The sequence below is a fragment of the Pipistrellus kuhlii genome, unplaced genomic scaffold, assembly GCF_014108245.1.
Source record: "Pipistrellus kuhlii isolate mPipKuh1 unplaced genomic scaffold, mPipKuh1.p scaffold_m20_p_37, whole genome shotgun sequence".
Taxonomy (NCBI): Eukaryota; Metazoa; Chordata; class Mammalia; order Chiroptera; family Vespertilionidae; genus Pipistrellus; species Pipistrellus kuhlii.
This window is the reverse complement of record NW_023425537.1, coordinates 3,020,307-3,033,951: the sequence shown is the minus strand read 5'-3', so window position 1 is coordinate 3,033,951 and position 13,645 is coordinate 3,020,307. Positions and strand designations below refer to the sequence as shown.

Sequence of the window (13,645 nt, the reverse complement as noted above, 5' to 3'; positions counted from 1 at the left end):
ATTTTCAATATCGACAGTACAAATTTCAGCAGTCTGGGTCATATCAATGAACTATTACTAGGAGTTTATTTGTTTTGTGTTAATCCTCACCCAAGGACATTTTCTCATTGATTTTTAGGAGAGTGGGAGAGAGAGGGAAAGACAGAGAGACACATTGATGAGAGAGAAACACATCAATTGGTTGCCTTTTGCCCAAGCCCTAACCATTAAAATACCAATGGAATATTTCACAAACATGAATTTAACTCCAAAAATTCATCTGGAGTTAAAAAAAGACCCAAATAGCCATAGCAATCCTGAGAAAGAAGAACAAAGTAGGTGGGATCTCAATACCAGATTTCAAGCTGTATTACAAGGTCACTGTTCTCAAAACAGCCTGGTACTGACAAGAACAGACATATAGACCAATGGAATAGAATAGAGAATCCATTCTATCGACCCCAAACACTATGCTCAATTAATATTTGACAAATAAAGCATGAATATACAATGGAGTCAAGACAGTCTCTTCAATGAATGGTGTTGGGAAAATTGGACATACACATGCAAAAAAAAAAAAAAAATGACCACCAACTTAACACCATACACAAAAATAATCTCAAAATGAATACAGGACTTAATAAAAATATTTTGAGAAAGATTTCTTCTATTGTATTAAGGTGGTTTTTTTTTTTTTTCTAGAGGGAAAATAAACAGATACCTCTGAAGGAATGAACACTATTCAATCATAAATAAAGAAGAGAAACAGATATTGAATCATACCATTAAGGACTCCCTTTTCATTCTCCATTTTTTAAGCAAATTCTTGCATAATAAGGCCCAAGTTTGTTGACACACACTTCTCTCTCTCTTACTCATGTTGCCCTGTTTCATGAGGAAACAAAAAGGAGAAGGTAAGCATATATGATGGTCTTAATGGGGAAAAAAAAATCCTGCCAACACCCAAACAAGCAGCCTGAGAACGCCAGTGTTCTGAATCTGAGTGCCTAGTATCTGAGGGTTCCCAAGTTAGCATTTAATACTGGCTCCCTTCTGCCCCCAGATTTCTCACAAATAAGTTCTTGTTTTGGAGGATCTTTCTTTTATTGTGTTTTATACTCATGTCAAACCTGGTTTTCCTTTGCTTCTAGTTTTGCCCACATTCTTACCTTCTGTTAAATGTTATCAAGCTTTTTTTCTCCCCTCCACGTTTTCCCTCTTATCCTAAAGATATAATGGTTACTTTAAAAAAAAAATCTTTTGAAACCAAAAATAATAATTTATTTATTTTTGTTATTTATTCAGGAGTGTTATTTTGTATTTTAGTAGTAATTCCAGATCTGCCAATAGAGTGTACAGGTTCCTATGGGGAGGCTGCCATGCATTTGCGCATGAGCTCCAGATGGAGGTAGAAATTCCATCCGACTGGGCTTGGACAGCGTTAGTTGGGTGAGAAACCCGGAACCCTCTGGCTTGTGTGTAGACCAGCTTATTGTGAAAACATTCCAGGGGCTCTGCCCAAAAGCGATTGCAGAGAGCAGCATTTTTCTGCAGATATTGCACCAGAAATACATAGTAAACCATATCCCTCCTCCAGGTAAAAGTAGCAAGTCACAGTCTTAGCATAGGCCACCTTGAGCAAGGAGAGAGAGGAGGAAGAGAGTGAGCTGGAGGTGTGGTGAGGATTAGGTAGGGGAATTTATACATGCTTCCCTCCCACCCCCACCCCAAGGACCAAGAATACCTCCCAGAAGGAGATGCCTCTATGCATAACAATAGCTCCATCCTCTCCATTGCCTTAACAAACAATATCACAAAATATGACCTGCTGAGCCTGCCCTGTACACCGTGGGACTGGAATGCTCCCAAAGTTCACTGCAGGCGAAAACTGTGCACCTGAGCTGATCAATAAGAAGTAAGGGATTCTGGGACAATCACTAGTTTTCTGGGAAGCATGCCAGGTGATTCGGAAGACTAGGCCAGGGCTTTTGAGCTGAGAGCAGCATCTCCACCCTGAAATTGGCTTTTAAGTCCTGAACCTGGAGCAAGCAGTCTCCTTCCTCTATGCACACAACATGAGTCGGGACAGAGAGCAGGCCGTTGTCATGGCCTCCTCCTTTGTGATAACGAGTGGGACAAGGGCCCCTGCCTGAAGCTCCCACTCCATTCTTGGAAGAAGATGCCGGCAGGGCTGTCTATTTCCTAGGGACAAGGCTTGAGAAATGAGTCTGGATGCCGGTTTCAATGCCAGGCTTACCAGCCAAGGCAGCCTCAGAGGGCGTTGCCAGAGGAAGAACCTACACGTGGATGCTCCTGAGGCAGAGAGGCAAATCTAGGGAGGCGTGGACTGAGTGAAGAGGCTGGAGAGCCCATGCAGAGGCAGTCGGAGGGAGGAAAAGATTCTTGGAAAAAGCATTAGGTGAGGGTATCCAGTGAGAGGGGCTCAGGATCCCCATAGAAGGTTCTAGTGCAGAGAATTCAGAGTAACCAATTAAAAAAATCTCACCCCCACTGATGTGAGAGAGACACATCACATGGCTTCGGTGGAAAGGTCATGGGAAGACTATTTCCATACTCTCCCCCATCCCAACCCACCCCCTGATTAAGGCTGAGGATTGAACTTGCAACTCAGGTATGTGCCCTTGACTGGGAATCGAACCGGTGACCCTTTGGTCTGCAGGTTGATGCTCTAATCCCTGAGCAAAACCGTCCAGGGCCAGAACAACTGCTTTTAAAGAAACTGTGCAGGGCTGAGCAGGTGGGTAAACTGGGCAAGAGGGCGATCTCCTCACTGTGGAATCAGCCACAGCCCACTGTAGCATGAACATGTCAGCGTGGCTCCAACCCTTTAGCCTTTCCATTGTAAGTTAGCACCACGTACTGTATTTCCCCTGAGCTTAAGTATGTTCTGTAGTTTATCCAGACTCACAGACACGTGCATTCCTTTTCATACAAGTAGCAGGCAGTTTCAAAGGGCACTTTGCATTCAGAACAAAAGGTTTACACTGTAGGTGTGTGAAAGCCCTGAGTCCTGCAGAGTAACTGAGTGTTTGGATGAGGAAAAGCTGCACATTTCACATTGGGACCTGATACGTGGTGTGCACAAGGCAGAAAGCCCTGGAAGGCAGTTTTCATTTCTAAAATTCTTAGAGCCCAAGCCCGAGAGACAGCAACAAAGACATGCAAGGGGGGGAAAGGCAGGTTCCCAGTGTTTCATATGGAAAATGAGACAATAATTAGCAAATAATTATAACTCAAGAACAAACGCGGTACTTCATGTACTCACCACTGACAACCTGCCTTTGCCCGCCCCTGTGTTTCTGTGGTTTTTTTTGAATAAACAGTCTCAAAATCAGAAAAAGTTTATCGCAATGCCCCCAAGTTATTGTGCAATAAAAGTGAAGATCTTCAAAGACGATCCAGGTTTACAAATAAAGTGTCAATCATCTCAGTTCTTCACAATCTCTGAACAAATTTCAGCTTATTTCTACCTTCAGTTTCTGGCGTAAAACCACGTAACAATTGCAAAACATTTAAATAAACGTATGCTGTAACACGATGCTTTCATTTTTACAATTGTAAATATCAGATGTCCAAACACATCCAAATAGTCCATTCATTTTCAAAATAGTTTCTCTATCGCTGGTTGGCTTTCAGTTACTAAAGATTTATTTATAATTTTGTGATAGAAAAAAACACACATGCACTCTCAAACAAAACAAAGACAACGAGCTTACCTTTGAGAAGCGTGAAGCACATAACATTTTATCCACCGGACTTCTTATATAGAAGGAAGCGAGTCACATTCCTTCCTGATCTCGGCCGCATTTACAGATTTTGCATTAACTGTTTGGCTTCAGTGGAAAGGTCACGGGAAGACTATTTCCAGAAGAGACTATGATCTCAGTTTTGCTGGCCCTGCCAAAAAGTACACTCACGTGACTGCCCTTGGGGGGTCTCTCTCTCTCTCTCTCTCTCTCTCTCTCTCTCTCTCTCTCTCTCTCTCTCTCTCTCTCTCTCTCTGTAAAATTGAACAGTTATACGTTATCTTCATTCTCAGTGTTTCAGTTGAATTAACAGAAGCATCAGAGTTTCAGAATAAACTTATTATTATTATTTTTTTACCAAGAAGCAGACTCTAGAAAAATTTAAAAATGTTTTAAAAGTCTATTTCCCAACTGATTATCTACTTATAATCAATACTATCTCACGGGTAACATTCTTTTCACAAGCTCAAAAAGCAACCACATTCTGTAACTACGTTAGGACCTGCCTCAGTCTTGGATAGCAATCTCCTGAGACAATCCTAATTGCACAGATACACGCCTTTTTGTCCTCTCCATTAGCTACTGACTCGAAGAACACTCGAGATCCTGATCTCTAATCAGGATCTCCTGAAGGCTTCTGAATAAAAACAAAAATGCAGCAAATACTTAACTAAACCTGCAGCCACTTTGAGATGGAGATGGCACCATGGAAACAACTAAAAACCAGATAAACTCTTTCAGACTTCCACAGAGATTGCAGGGAGTAATCTTTTCTATAGTTAAGACTTTACATTTGTTTCTGGACAGAAGGGTTCAATTGGTTGAGCATCATCTTGTGCACCAAACTGTTACTGGTTCCATTCCTGGTCAGGCACATACCTAGGTTTGAGGTTTGATCCCTGGTTGGGGTCTGTATGGGAGGCAACTTATTGGTGATTCTCTCTTACAATGATATCCTCTCTCTCTCTCTCTCTCTCTCTCTCTCTCTCTCTCTCTCTCTCTCTCTCATCAATACATGTATCCTTGAGTGAAGATAAAAAAAAAAAAAAGGGCAATTGGGTCTTATAGTTGAATTAGAGGACCAAAATCCAATAGTCTCCCCTTTTCTTTTTCTTTTTAGTGTATTCAGGCACTACTCTTTGTAGTCCCCAGTGATTGTCTAACTCCCAAGTATTTCCTTGTGTTTTGTTTATTAAAAATATATATTTGTATTGATTTCAGAGAGGAAGGCAGAAAGAGAGAGGGTTAGAAACATGAATTATGGGAGAGAATTATTGATTAGCTGCATTTTACATGTCCCACACTGGGCACCAAGCCCGCAACCCAGGCATGTGCCCTGTCTGGGAATGGAATCATGGCCTACTGGTTCATAGGTTGACACTAAACCACTGAGCAACACCAGCCTGGCCATTTCCTTGGGTTTTAAAGGCAGCTCATTAGGTGGTATTGCACAGCAACTGCCCAACCACTGCGAGGCAGAAGACTAGCAGTTTGGGAAGAAAGTGAGAGTGCACCATAGTCAATGGGAAGTTGAGCCTTTGCCTAACTTGCCAATTAGAAAATACATGGAACTCAATGAAGATAAACTTAATCTGGCACAGTGAGGGTTGGCTCTTGGAGTTGGTGTTTTGAGTGAAAGTGTGGGTGGATGAAGCCCTTTAATTTAGTTGCAGAGGATTTCTTCCAACCTAAGCAGATTGTGAAAATAGGAAGGTCTCCACCCATGTTACAAATTACCTGTCTATCCATTCATTTCCTCCAGAATATCTGGTTTTAAAAGTGAGGCATTTGGCCACTGGCTTACAGAGTAGGATCTATCTAGATGCCCAGCTATTGTGGTTAAGTGTCAACTCATCAATTAGGACAGAATACATGCTTGGGTTGCAGGCTTGACCCCTGTAGGGGTGTGCAGGTGGCAGCCAATTAATGATGTTTCTAACCCTCTCTCCCTCCCCCTTCTTCACTCTGAAATCAATATACTTGGTATCATATTATACTGGTATGTATACTCAGTATCATATCATAAAGAGCAATCAAATAGAGGAAATCCAGTATGTGTAAGCTTTCCTCTATTATGTCCAAGATGATTGTGGCTCACACCAAAAATTTTAAGCACTGTCTTCAAACTATGAGAAAAGAAACAGCTTCATCAGAGGGAAGCTCCTCTCTACAACTGCCCAATTGATTATCTCATCCGGGAAATCAGGATTTTTACTCCTGTATTTCTCATTTTTATTCAGTTCCAAGTTTCTTCTAATCTCCCTTGAGACTTATTCTTTGAGCCATGGATTATTTAGCAACGTGTTGTTTCCTTTCCAAATCTCTACATATTTTCCTGTTATCTTTGGGTTATTGATCTCCAATTCAAATCTATAACTGTTTAGTCAAATCGATTAGGACTTGTCTTATAACCCAAGGTAGTGTCTGGCTGGGTGAATATTCCAAATGCAAGGAAATATATTCTGCTAGTGATTGAGTGGAGTGTTATATAAATGTCAGATCTAGTTGGTTGCTGTTAAGTTTTTCTGTTTTTATTTTTTTATTTTACTATTTATTTATTTATTTTTTTGTCTACTGGTTCTATTGGTTAATGGGAGAAGAGTAGTGAAGATTTTAACAAAAATTACAGGCTTTGTCTTTCCTTTCAGATCTGACAGTTTTTGCCTAAGGTAATTGAAAGTTGTGGTATATATTTAGAATGGTTTGGCCTTTTTATCATTATATAATGTCCATCTTTATCCCTGGCAACTTTCTATGCCCCAAAGTCTACTTCATCTGGTCTGAATATGTCATTCCCCCTATCTTTGACCAGCTGACCAGATGACTTCTCTTTCATTTCAATATTCTTTACTCGAATAAAATTTTGGTGGGCACATTAACCAAAACATGCTGTAATTCATGTGCATTGAGCTTTTGTTTTCTCATGCATCAATGATCCCATGTAATAAAACGCTAATATGCAAATTGACTTCAGGGTGGAAATGTCTATCAGGTGCACTGACCATCAGGGGCAGACGCTCAATGCAGGAGCTGCCCCCTGGTGGTCAGTGTGCTCTCACAAGGGAAGCACTGCACAGCCAAAAGCTGGGCTTGCGGCTGGTGAGTACAGTGGCAATGACAGGAGCCTCTCCTGCCTCTGCAGCAGTGCGAAGGATGTCCGACTGATAGCTTAGGCTTGATCCTCATGGGAAGCAGGCCTAAACTTTCAGTTAGACATCCCCCAAGGACTCCTGGACTGCAAAAGGGTGCAGTCCAGGCTGAGAATCCCCCACACGTGCACGAATTTCATCACCTGGCCTCTAGTTTACACATAATCAAGCCACTCAGTTCTTATTACTGTGTCCTTTTGCAAATATTCATAGACCTGTGAACTTCAAACAAAAGTTGGCTGAGTGCTTCTGATTTGGGGTAGATGTAGCAGACTGTGTCAGATCAATGTTTCTACTCCAACAATTATAAGAAAGCCAGGTATATATCTGGTCAGGGCACATGCCTAGGTCACAATCTGGAGGTAGGGGGCATACAGAAGGCAGCCAATTGATATTTCTCTCTTCATCAAGAAAGTCTTTCTCTCCCTTTCCCTTCTTCTCTCTCTAAAATAAATAAAAACATGTATTTTTAAAAATGTGTTGTAACAGGTGTCTGATAGAGGAGAATAATTTGTGAAAAACTGCTTTGTAATCTGTTCACTCCAGCCCAATTTCCCATAAGTAAATTGCCCTGTAATATATCCTGTTGTAGTGTATGGAGTTGCCTACTGATCTTGAGTCTGAACTTACTTTCTCATTACGGTGGCTATTACACCTTTGCCACACCCTCACACAGGTCTGCATTATGGTTGAACTGTTTCCCTGCTTTGAAAATTCTCATTCAGACAACTTTCTAGGAGGTTGTGGCTGCAATTCTCTTGGCTGGAAAACACTGAATCCAAAATTAGTTCCAAATACTGATTAGATTGCCTAAGTCAAGATGTCATTTCCAAGGTCAGAACACCTGAATGGAGAAAATGCTTTTCACTGACTAACCTCTTTATTATTATTATTTTTTCTTCACTATTTGAAAATAGTGATGTTTCCTCCATTTCTTCTTGTTTGCAAAGGTAGTGATTTATATTTGGAAACCAGCCCCTTTTGTCTGAAACACACAAGAACATTTACAAATATCAGAGTCCCTCTGGAAGACACTTCTTTAGGATACGATACAGCCAGCCAACCAAGTACAGCTGGAGGTCAATAAAAAACAATTTGTCCAAGTGTGACCTACACTGACCTGCTGACTCAGGCAATCTAGTCAGGAGTTTGACTTCTTAAAAAGCAAATTCTGGATTCTTCTCTGCTTCCCATATCACAGCTTTTCTATTAATTTTTTTTTTAATCCCAGGAAACAGTACCACATTTTACTTGCTCAACAAAAAATATAGGAAGTCTTCTTGACCAGACTCCCCTCCTTCCCCCAACATCCTCCTGACACATCATTGTACTGCAAGAGGGATGTTTTGGATATTTTTGGTTGTCACACTCGGGGCTAGGTTGCACCTGGCATCTAGTGGGCAGAGAGGGGGAATGCCACTTAAAATTCTACAGTACACAGGACAGCTTCTCTTTTTTCCTCCCGCCTCCAAAGAGAAATTACCCAGTGCAATTTCAACAGTGCCACTGTTGATTAATTCTCATCTAGTCTCATCTAATAAAGAGTGAATATGCTAATTGACTGTCACACCCTCAAAGATGGCGGTTCTCACAGCCACAAGATGGCAGCATCCAGTCCCTTCAGCCCCACCTGGCTATGGGCCCAAGGTGCAGGCAAGCCTGGGACTGCGGCTGCCCAGCTGCCCAGGGCCGGTTGAGGCACAGGTAAGCCTTGGATGTAGGCTGCCCAAAACAAGCATTAAAACAGGAAACATTTATATGAACAGTCACAGCAGGAAGTTACTTTTGTCTATCTAAATACCTTGAGGGCAGTCTGGTGGTGATAAACTGAGATTGACGGAAATATCAACTGGTTACAGAGTCAACACAGAAAAGATCGCCCTTGCAGAGTCCTGATCTAGGAAAGGATCAGGGACAGGCAACTTGGGATAGTTCAAAGGTCCTTGGCAATTGCATCAATGCCCTGTTCAGGTTTTTGTCCCATCCCTTTCTTGGTATGATATACTCTATCAGCCAGAGTAATGTTAGCTGCCTGGTATAACAACCCCACAGTCTCAATAATGTCAGTAGTTGAGTGTCTTGCAGTAGTTCAGTTGTTGGTTTTGTTTTTGAGTGTGTGTGTGTGTGTGTGTGTGTGTGTGTGGATTTCATGACTCTGTCCTATGCAGACCAGCTAGCTCTTCTAGGCTGCTTGCCTCTACATGGTGACTCAGGGACTTGAGTACTTTCCACTGTGCTCTCTGCATCTCAGTGTACCTTCTTTCCTAACCCATATATGAGAAAGAGAAACCTCACAAACAATCTAGCAGGAAAGTTAGATAATGGCCCAAGAGTGGCATACATCGTTTCTATATTCTCTAGTCCAGAGCTAGATGGATGGTCCCAGAGTAGGATGGTCCCAGAGTAACTGTAAAGGAACCTAGACAATGAAGTCTTCCCGTCTGTTCAGAGGGAGAATGGGATTGGAGAGCATCAACTGATCTCTACCTAAACGACATAGAAAATTAAGTGGGGCTGTTGTTACCCCCAGATTCTCAGTAAAGAAGCCGCAACAAAGGAGAAACAGTGCCCCAGCTGACTTCAGTAAGATTCCACAAAATAGGCGACTTTATTTTATCTCCAAGTGATCTTGGTATCATTCAAACAATATAATCAATCACTGTGACTCTCCTGAAAATGAAGGGCAATTAACTTTCTCAATGGGCACAAAAATTTCTCAGCATCAAGGTTTTACATTTCTGTGGTTCATAATTGGGTCATTTGAATTTACCACCATAATTGGCTATGTTTGGGCTGCAAAAATAGTGTTTAGCTTCAAATCCTTGTGTCATTCTAGTTGATACCATAACAATTAGAAGCTGATTATATAGTGTCTATTGTGTTCTTCAGATTCTCTTCCTGAAAGGCAATCAAAACTTCAAGTTGAAGAAATGTTCTTTATACTCTCACTGCAATCTCAATCTGGTGCTTAATAACTGCTTGGTGATATCTTAAAGTAGGTGCCACCAGACAGACTCCTGGGTTTGAATTCTGGGTCCTGGGACTATGATTTTGGGAAAGTCAACTTCTCTAAATATGACTTTATTTATATACTTGCATTAGACTTTAATTGCTGCATAACAAATTACCATAAACTCAGTGACTTATGCAACAATGAATGTAGCAACAACAACAATAAAAACTCATCTAAGTATGAGTATAGAAATATGCTGTATTGATTTTAAGGTGTTTATAGAATTACCAGTTGAATAAATCACAACATGAACAGACATGGGAAATTAAGATCTATGAAGTTCTAGTGCTTTGCATCAGGGTAGATCCTGGCATCATAACACAACATAAAATCAGAAATATGTTTCAAAACTGTATGTAAATGTATGTATTTTTTCATCAACTTGATTACTCAATGTCTTATTGCAATTATTTATATTAATGGGTTTCAAATTTCCTTAATAGTTACAGTAGGCAAAATACAGACTCTAAAATGTAAAATCCTAAAAATTCCAGGAAAGAAAAATCAGTGAATTAAGTAAAAAAATGAAATAAAAAAAGAATTACAAAAAGGAAAGACTGTGCTGCCATGTAATCAACTATGTCTCCACTTTCCCCATAATCAACATCGTCTTACTTTGTATTATAATAAAAAAGATAAGAAAGTATCCCATATTTTAAAGTTCAGAGAAAAAAATTAAGCAATCCCTGCACCATCCTCATAAACATAAACAATTCTATAGTAAGTGTATTCTTTGTGTTTGCTACTGTATGAAATATGGATTTTGTCTGCTGGTCCAGAGGCTGTATGGCCTGGCTTTTTTAGTCCCACTGTAAGTGATATTATTGAGAAAAAATCATGACATTCGTTTCAAAAGTACCCTGTCTGTGTCTGCATTATTATAATGGTATAAAATATTAACTGAAAAAGAGACACAGGCTCAAAGGGAAATACAGGGTATTTGGGGCTTTAGGGCTCTTCCCGCTGGAGGAGCTTCCACCTCACAGAGAGATCAACTTCCTCATCAAAGTCCTCCAGCTCCTGCTCCTTGGAGAGCTCCAGGAACACCTGCCGTGGAGGAAAAGACAGAGAGAGGGTGTCACACCGCCTCCTGGAACTCCGAGTGTGTGCAAAGGGTATGCATATATTGCACCTTTATATTCCATGGATGATACAGAAATCTCTAAAACAGACCTACCTGCTCCAGGGTGGACTGTGACAGGCTGTACTCCTCCAGGTCGAAGCTCTGTTTAACTGCACAAGGATGGATGGATGGGCATTAGGAAGTCATATATTTTGGATCCTGAAGGTTGTACCAAAGTCATGTATAAAAAGTATCAAGAGGCCAAGAGGAGGAGGCATCACTCACCCGGGAAGCTGTGGTCAGAGGCTAAAGATGGGAGGGGAGAGGCTCTCATCAAAGAACCCTCAAAAGCACCCCAAGAGAAAGGGAGTCAGGCCCTAATGTCAAAGGACATCTCTAAAGATCAAATCAAACTTTGCTTCCACATTATCTCTTCTCTCTTCCCCTTATACTTGACCTAGAGAGGCCTAAACCATCAACCTGTGAGTAGAAGTGAGTAGGTTGTTGTAGAAATATATAGAAATGTTTAAAAATGCCTAAAAATGTTAAGAAGGTTTTAAAACGTTTAAATTAACTTTCCTTAAAACTTAAAGTGTGATATTAAGGACACATTCCCCCACTGTCCTGAAGCGTGTGTAATCCATAGATAAAAATTTGAACTTGAGTAAATAACTCAGAGTGACTTGTCAAGATAACCATCTGAATGAGTGATGGTACTCTCCCTAGATAACCACATGTAGCCCCTCGCCCTGTTTGAGATTAACATGACTGCATTGATGTAATTCATTGATAGCCACCTAGACTACTGTGGGTGCAGTACAGCCTTTAAAAATGGAGTCCAGACCAGTCAACGTGCTCACCCATCAAGACGGCCACAAAGGCACATCCTTTTGTCAGTCCAGCAAGCAACACCGCTCTACGCTCCTCTGCCAGATGACACAAAGAAAGGCTAGTAATCCCCGAACAAGATGCAACTGAGCTCTCAGATAAGGAACACCGGCCCTCTGCATCTGGACCAGACCAGACCAGTCCAGCTGCCGGACCCCAGAGGACAGCACCGCTGGAATCCCCAATAAGTCTGTACCTGCAACACCAGGAATTGTGTGAGTAATAAAGTGCTGTGTGATTTGCAACTGCATATGTTTCATGTGATATAATTCCCCTGGCAATTATTTGAATTATTTTGTGTTCACTTAGTACTGAAATGAAAGCTTCTGGTCTTTTTGGTTCTAAGCCTGCCCTTGGTCCTGCTTGTGTAGAATAGCTTCTTCGCTAGCAACTACTTGAATGTCCCACACCTGCACGGTTAAAGTTTATTTCAAGGGATGCCGTAAACACCCCAGTTCCTTTCCCGGGATCTACTTGGGACATAGAGTGAGAAAAGAGACAAAACTAACCACCCCAGCTTTGAGTTTTCAAATCTGAAGGAAGAAGGGGGCCTGGGAGGCTCCAGTTTCACTGGAACTTGCATTAGCTCAAAGGGATATAATTGTATGCAAGAATGAGTCCATGGCCAAAACCGGTTTGGCTCAGTGGATAGAGCGGTGGCCTGTGGACTGAAAGGTCCCAGGTTCGATTCCGGTCAAGGGCATGTACCTTGGTTTCGGGCACATCCCCAGTAGGGGGTGTGCAGGAGGCAGCTGGTTGATGTTTCTCTCACATCGATGTTTCTAGCTCTCTATCCCTCTCTCTTTCTCTCTGTAAAAAATCAATAAAATATATTAAAAAAAAAGAATGAGTCTATGTAGTAAGGCAAAGAAATAATCTCGGGCATGCCTTTTACTCCCATGCTACTTGGAGTTTCAGTACATGCATTGCTGCTGAGAATGTAACTATGGCTAAACATTTGGAGAGAAAAAGACTAGCTTAGGACATTTCAATATCTTGTACTTTGTGTAATCTTCACATAACAGGATAGGAAAGTGATAAAAAATTGATTTACCCCCTATATCAGTACTTCCATTTCAGCAAACTAAGCACATCAGAAGGCATTTGAGGAGGGAGGGGACATTTTTGAAAGCAGAAACACAGGAAGGCTCTTCAGAAAAAAGCTCCATTATATTCCAGGGAGGCAGACTTCCTGGAACATCTCTCTCCCCGCTTCTAATTAATTATAAAATCCTTCCTGTTGATCAGACCCCATTGTGGGAATCCTTCCACCAGAATGCTGCAACATTGTTCATAAGGCCAAAAAGGAGCCACAGACCACAGAGTAAAGGGCTGGGCAGAACCAGAGGGTGAAAAGAAACCCTGTCTGGGGCCATCCTAAGCTTAACTGAAGGGGAAGGATCTTTTAAAGAACTAGGATGCCCAACGACTCTAATGACTGATGACAGGCAAAACAAACAAACAGACAAACAAACAAAGAAGAATAAAAAGACAATTCAGGAAAGGAAGGTATTCAGCTTTGAATGTGTCTGTTTCCCAGTCTTTTTATACAAATATATTTTTTAATGATTTCAGATAGAAAGGGAGAAGGAGAGAGAGAAACAGAAACATCAATGAGAGAAAATCATTGATTGGCTCCTGCACACCCCCTACTGGGGATCGAGCCCACAACCTGGGCATGTGCTCTTGACTGGAATCAAACCTGGGACCCTTCAGTCCTATGCTCCGTCCACTGAGCCAAACAGGTTAGGGCTGTTTCCCAGAGTCTTACCTCTAAACAGTTGCT

The 13,645-nt window shown here is 41.4% G+C and overlaps 1 protein-coding gene across 9 annotated transcripts in view; it reads right to left on the bottom strand.

The window, feature by feature from the left end:
• The window catches only part of ABCA9 (ATP binding cassette subfamily A member 9), a 153,042-nt gene that overhangs the window by 44,033 nt on the left and 95,364 nt on the right, over positions 1–13,645 (bottom strand). For 2 of the 9 annotated variants that reach the window (XM_045570766.1, XM_045570767.1), the window contains exons 1-2: positions 3,717–3,889; positions 763–864 (exon numbers count right to left, since the gene is read on the bottom strand). The exons of 2 other annotated variants lie outside the window; for them this stretch is intronic. In XM_045570766.1, coding sequence (XP_045426722.1) covers positions 763–864; positions 3,717–3,743 — 129 coding nt within the window. In that variant the 5' untranslated portion in view covers positions 3,744–3,889. Of the gene's footprint in view, positions 1–762; positions 865–3,716; positions 3,891–9,738; positions 10,956–11,085; positions 11,191–13,645 lie in introns of those variants that run through there. 5 more of the 9 variants (XR_006739589.1, XM_045570771.1, XM_036407699.2 and 2 more) reach the window with 5 other exon arrangements.